The 6098-nt window shown below is 38.7% G+C and overlaps 1 protein-coding gene across 1 annotated transcript in view; it reads left to right on the top strand.

Annotated features, from left to right (window-relative positions):
- si:ch211-195b21.5 (NK-tumor recognition protein) overlaps positions 1-5568 on the top strand; it is a 19547-nt gene extending 13979 nt beyond the window's left edge. The window contains exons 4-8 of the mRNA XM_044214163.1: positions 748-1402; positions 2325-2392; positions 2499-2595; positions 2704-2822; positions 4222-5568. Coding sequence (XP_044070098.1) covers positions 748-1402; positions 2325-2392; positions 2499-2595; positions 2704-2822; positions 4222-4758 — 1476 coding nt within the window. The 3' untranslated portion in view covers positions 4759-5568. The remainder of the gene's footprint in view (positions 1-747; positions 1403-2324; positions 2393-2498; positions 2596-2703; positions 2823-4221) is intronic.
- Positions 5569-6098: the final 530 nt, after the last annotated feature.

The raw sequence follows: 6098 nt of genomic DNA on the forward strand, positions 1-6098 counted from the left end.
TTAAGGCCAGCATTGGTAGGTAGTTTTTAAGTGTAGCTGAGAAGCTGGGTGTTAGCAGCAAAGCCATGTCTCTTAATGCCTATACATATTTGAATTTTGCACAAGTATGATGCTCCTCCACCACCTACACTGGCAATTCCATATAGTGAAGTGAATACACTGATCAGCTGTAACTACAAAAATGCCAGTTAGTAAAGTGTATATTAGTTAATGTTAATCTTTAATTTTAACACTTCTGGCTTCTGGGGAAAATGTAAATTCCAATATTTACTGATGAACGTAAATATTAATGAGGAAAGTAATTGTTCTGTATTAAAACAATAAGCTTCATCTTTCATTATTAGTAATTGTTTAAAAAAGGAATGACAGATGTTTTATACAGTGAAACTATATTTTAGTTTAATAGAGAGTTTTGGGAACTCAAGTGTAACAAATTCCCACTATAAACAAAGATTTGAGAAACTTTACCACTTAATCATTTTTTGCAACTATTTAATTATTCAGTCAGCTATCAAATGCAAGCACTAGATAAAATACTATAAATTGCTTGAGTTTCAGATTAGACTTGAGGTGACCTGCAAAGACTTTATACATGGGTGAACACAGGCAGTTAAAACAATTGCATGCATAGACTTGGCTGTACCTCATTATTTACCAAAACTTTTCATTAGTAGCCAAGCAAGATAACAAAGTGAGGGAGGTACCATCTGTTTAGTGTATGTCATTGTTGTGCACTCTTCTGTACAGGCCTCAGATGAAAGCAAAAAAGAAGGAAAAGTGGAGTGTGTGCCTGATAAGCACAGACATCAGCAACATGACAGTCAGGAGAATTCAACATCATTGGAAAACGACAGTATGCTCCTTCCTCATGACAGAGTAGGCAATGACTTCTCTTGGCTTCATGCGCAAAGTCAAGAGGACTCTGCACTCCGGAAAGCTGATGAGCTTGAAGATGAAGAGTCGTTCTTGTATGGGAATGAAGACATTGGAGGAAAGCAATTCAATAAGTCCTCTACAGCACTTTTTGCAGCGTTTTCCCAGACTGGCGAACATGCCAAAATGGAAAGTCTTGCACTTGGCAGTCAACAGCATCAGAACAAGTCCATATTCAGTAGCTTTGGGGATCTGCTTGATCTGAAGCAACCCCTTCAAATGACTTCCTCAAGCTTAGTCTCTGCCAATCTAGACAGCAGTGAGTGTGAGAAGATAAAGAACATATTAAAAAGTCTGGGCACAGCAGACATCAGCGACATAATGGTGAAGATGCAGGGGCAGAAGGAGGGGAAGCAGCTGTCTCCTGTGCTTCTCGGTTCAGAACCAACAGCAGCAGGCTTAGCATTGCCAGCACTGAGTAACCCGAATGTACGGCAAGCTCTGGAGTCTCTACAGTCACTGATCAAAGGTGAGAACCCTGTATTGAATAAAAGCTTCGACTTAATCGTAGTTATAGTAAATACTGGCCTAAAATATAAAAAATCATAGTACCTAATAGTTTTTTTTTGTATTTACTAACCATGCCTTCACACTGAGATCAACTTTGATTGGTTCTATTGTTTTCATTGACTGCATCTGTTAAATATGTGCAGTTGCAAATCTTTTCATGAGTGCATTGTAGTTTTTTATTAATATTTTTATCAACACACACACACTAACTAGTTTATTTTGAGACAATCCCACATACACCGTCCGGCTGTAGAAAATATGTCTTTGTGAAACAAATGTGTATTATTCCGCAGCTGAAAATAGTCTCCAGCAGATGCATTATTTACTTGTTTAAAAACTGCAGAGCCGAGATGTTTTAGGAAATCACTGGGCCTTTTATTAATGAAACTAAAAATGTGTTACCCTTTTTGTATTTGTGAATGGGTGTGGGCCTGGGTACCACAGACAAGGTTGGGAAGTCAGAAAGTATTGACAGAATGACTTTACATTGTTGGTTTTGGTTTTTTTATGGGATTTGTTGACAATAAATAAAATATATAGAACGTCAGCCTCAAACATTACGATGACAGTTACCTAATGTAAACAAGTCTTCTGATCTGTAAAATCAAGTGTGGACGCATGGTTAATGTCTAGGTTATTTTGGTGTGCGATTACTTTCCTAGAGGTAGTCATTTAGAATTGTAAGATGTGTCAAGTTGATTTTGAATCTGTTTCTCTCCACTTGTCAAGGATAAGATTTTGGTGACCAGCTGAAAGTGGAGATGTACCCAATAATTTGGAAACTGATGCCACCTGGCCTGATGATTTATCTTTTCTGTCTTTATTGTTTAATGCTTTTGATGTAGAATACAGGGTTATGTTGTTGTTCTTTCTTCCTTAAGCAACAAAGGAGAAGCGGGCAAAAAGAGATGGCAGTGGCACATCTCAGACATCCTCCGATAAACACAAGGTAAAGGATTCCCAAGCTGTGTCATTGACTACTCAACATTTGAGTGGTAATGTTGAACACATTAAAGAATGGCAAAACCCCTTAAGTTTGAAATTGTCACTTGCAGGCAGGGGATGAGGAGGAAAGGAAGAGAGAGAAACAAGCCAGAATAAATAAAATGGATTCCTTGATGAAAGAACTGGAGGGATTGTTGAAACAGGATGGTAAAGCAGTTTTCTTTTAATGACAGTCCTGCGTTTCCTGTCTTCTTTATTGTCTTCCACATGCTAAAATACTCCATATGCTTTACTGCTTTTCTTGTCCATTTGCAGGATTGAGTTTTTTGACACCAGTAATTGGCTTTTACTGCCAGAAATGTGAGGAGTTCATTGGAGATTTGAATAGTGCTGAAAACCATGCAACCATCCACCGCCATACTAACTCTAGCAGTGTAAGTATACTTCCAATATACCTCTGTGTGGATAAGTCTGGTGATATTTTGTATTTTTTATTGTCAAGAAAGCCCATAAAAAGACCAAAACCAAAAATGAATGTATCCTACTAACAAGTACTGTGTCTGTGTAGCAAAGCCTGATATAACTTATTCCTTAGTACCATAGAACTCCATCGTTGTCCAAAAACTATTAAAAACACATCAGTGAGCCACACTGTTGCACTGGGTGACATGTTCATTCAAGACCATGAACACACACACTGTAGTTTATTCTGACTCAGTCCCACACACACCGTCCTGCTGCCCCAAATACTCACTAGAGCACCAAGTGTGGATTAATCCGCTGCTGAAAATAGTCCCCAACTAATGCACTATTTCCCCCTGTTTGAGTAACGTTGGCTAAAAACTACAGTGATCAGCTGTTTTAGTAAATCACTGAGCCCTTTTTTTAAATGGAACTATATATTTGTGACTGATTTTTAAAGATCCTTGTCTTCAGTAGGAACAATTGGGCTTGGGTCTGAGATCCAAAGACATGTTAAGGAAGTCAGAAAGTATAGAGAGATAGACTTATACACTGTTGGTTTTGGTGTTTTTATAGAATTTATTGGCAATAAGAAAAATATAATAATATAATTGTATATGTTCTTTTAGCAAAGGGGGAATGCCTTGAAAGTCCTCACTAACAATGTGTCGTCTGTCCACATCTAAATGAAAAAGTGTTTATACCTGTTCAGAATGGCTACACAGGCAGGGTGAAAAACCTGCAGTGTCTTTGTAGTCTCAGTGTAATGAATTGTACAAATGAGTTGCAAGGCCAAAATGTCAACTTTGTAGACCTAATTTAAAGAGACTAAGTTTTGCTGAACTGCACCTACTGTGGCAGCAGGAGGCAGGATAATGGCAAATGCTAAAATGTAGTGTAAGTAGCACAAGTGGAGGAGACTCTTAAAGTGAGCAAACTATTTTCTTATATTAGCTAACATTAGCCACCATGAGCTTCTGGTCATACCAGACCATATAAGGCTGTAGCAGCAAAACCCCTGAATGTCTTGAACTGAGTAACGGTGCGTTTTATTGCTTATGAATTTTAAAAGGAAGATTGTGTTATTTCTTTTTTCAAAGTTACATAACCTCGCTTTAATAGGCAGTTTTTCATCAAATTTGCTGTGTACATTGAATGTATTAAGGTATGAATCCTGTGATTTTTATCAACCCCATGGCTTTTCTTCTACTCTCAGAACAAACCTTACATTTTGGCCCCATTTCTGACAAGGCCACACTAAATTTAGTCCAGCACTTTCATATTATGGGCTTTATTGACTACCTCAGTCTTAAGGTGGCCATAGACTCTTTGATTTCTTTATCCTCACGCTGCAAAATTGTTTTTTTGCAGAAAGAGCAGATGGACAAGCATGCTAGAGACAGCAAAGTACACTTGCGCTGTTTTAGTAGCAGCAGTAACCAACACCCACACCCCTCAGACAGGAGAGATAACAGGGACTACGGTCACAATAGAGATTCAGGAGACCACAGGAATCACAGAGACTACCAGCGAGACTGGAGAGATCACAGAAGCAAACACGAGGACAACCACAGAAGCCACAGGGCCGAGCAGGAAAATATCTCCTTGAAAGAGGAGATGAGGAAGGAGAGGATGCTCATAACGGTGTCCCGTGGACTGACATCTCCTCCAAACATCAGGGTCAAGGAGGAGGTGACCAACGAGCAGGCCACCGGAAGCCATAGCAAAGTCAAAGTGGAAGACACAGACAGAAAGGGAGAAATATCCAAGGACAGCAGAGAAAAAGCTAAAGTAAAAGATGAAAGCAGTGACAGTAGTGACGATGACAAAGGAAAAACACATAAAGCAAAATCACCTAAAAAGAAAAAGAAGAAGAAGAAGAAGAAGCAGAAGGGGGACAGGTCCTAATTGTTGCATTATGGTTGTCAGTTTCCATGTTAGACTGATTCATGAGATGATGTTGGCAGCTTGTTGCTGCCCAAGTTTCTACACTTAAAGGTCCAAGTTTTATCATTAGACTCCTGGGAACCACCTTGTTTTCTTTTCTCTTCCCAGTTAGTTCTTTTTTGTTGGTGTGAAGAAGAGGGAGGTAGGCCTCGGAGTGATTCATCATTGTGCTTAAAGGAACAGTCTGACATGTTACTAAATGTACTTGTTGCTGTCAGCCATAGTCAAAAGAGAAGATTTATATACATTTTATCTTTGTGCATCTAGTACAGTGATGGGTCTTAACTATAGTTAGCACAAAAGACTGGAAGCGGTTTTACACTCTTGATAGAGCTGCTTCCAGTGTTTATGCCAACTAAGGCCAAACGCATCCCAGACCGATCTCTTCTGGACATGCAGAGATGAAAGTGACATGGATCTTCAAATCCTCTTGCATTTACAAATAAGTGCATTTTCCAAAATGTCAGAACACTTCTTTTGTTAAGTGGTTTTCCTACATATTTTTACATAACAATATGTAGATGTGTGGCATGTATGAAGTATGCCCTCACATCCTGGTTTCATCTTTCAATTAAATGTTTGAAAAATTAGCTACTGTGTGCATATTTTCCAAGGACCAACAGCATTGTAGTGAGTTCCATTTTCTTATTGTCTGCATTTTTATCTAAAATACAAGATGACACACAAGTCTGTCTCCTGTGGTGACATTGTAGATACAAGGAAAATACATAAATATGTTAGCAATTTAATAAAAAGTGGAAAAAACTCAAATGTTGTAATTCAATGATCACGTGAATGCCAAAAAGGCAACATTTTACAGGTGGGCAGAATCCCTGACAGCTGTGTGATAGAAGGTAACATGCTGTTGAGTTGCTGAATTTTCTCCCCAACTCGACATTTTGTTACTAAATAGTTTTCTCAATTACGCTGTGGTGGCAAATGCTACTTTTATGTACCTCAGAGGAGTTGTGGTTAGGAGGTCGGAGTGGATGGTTGGTGTACAATGCACAGGTGCACCTGTCCTGAGTCCCACCTGTGGTTAGTAAGGCAACAAAAGTACTTTGGTTAAGGTTAGAGAGAGATGGTAGTTTCAGTTAAATGTCAATAAACACGTCATGTGCTTCAAGTCACTCCGCACTTTTTTTGTATTAAATCAAGACCACGAGCTTTCCCTAACCTTAACCAAGGCCTGTGAGTGCCTTAACATAACCATCAAAAAGTTAAATAATGCTGTAGTCACTACAAGCAGATGTTAATTATGCTAAAAATACTACAAGCGGATGTTAATTAAAATTTCCTCA

This window comes from Siniperca chuatsi, linkage group LG11 (assembly GCF_020085105.1).
Source record: "Siniperca chuatsi isolate FFG_IHB_CAS linkage group LG11, ASM2008510v1, whole genome shotgun sequence".
NCBI lineage: Eukaryota > Metazoa > Chordata > Actinopteri > Centrarchiformes > Sinipercidae > Siniperca > Siniperca chuatsi.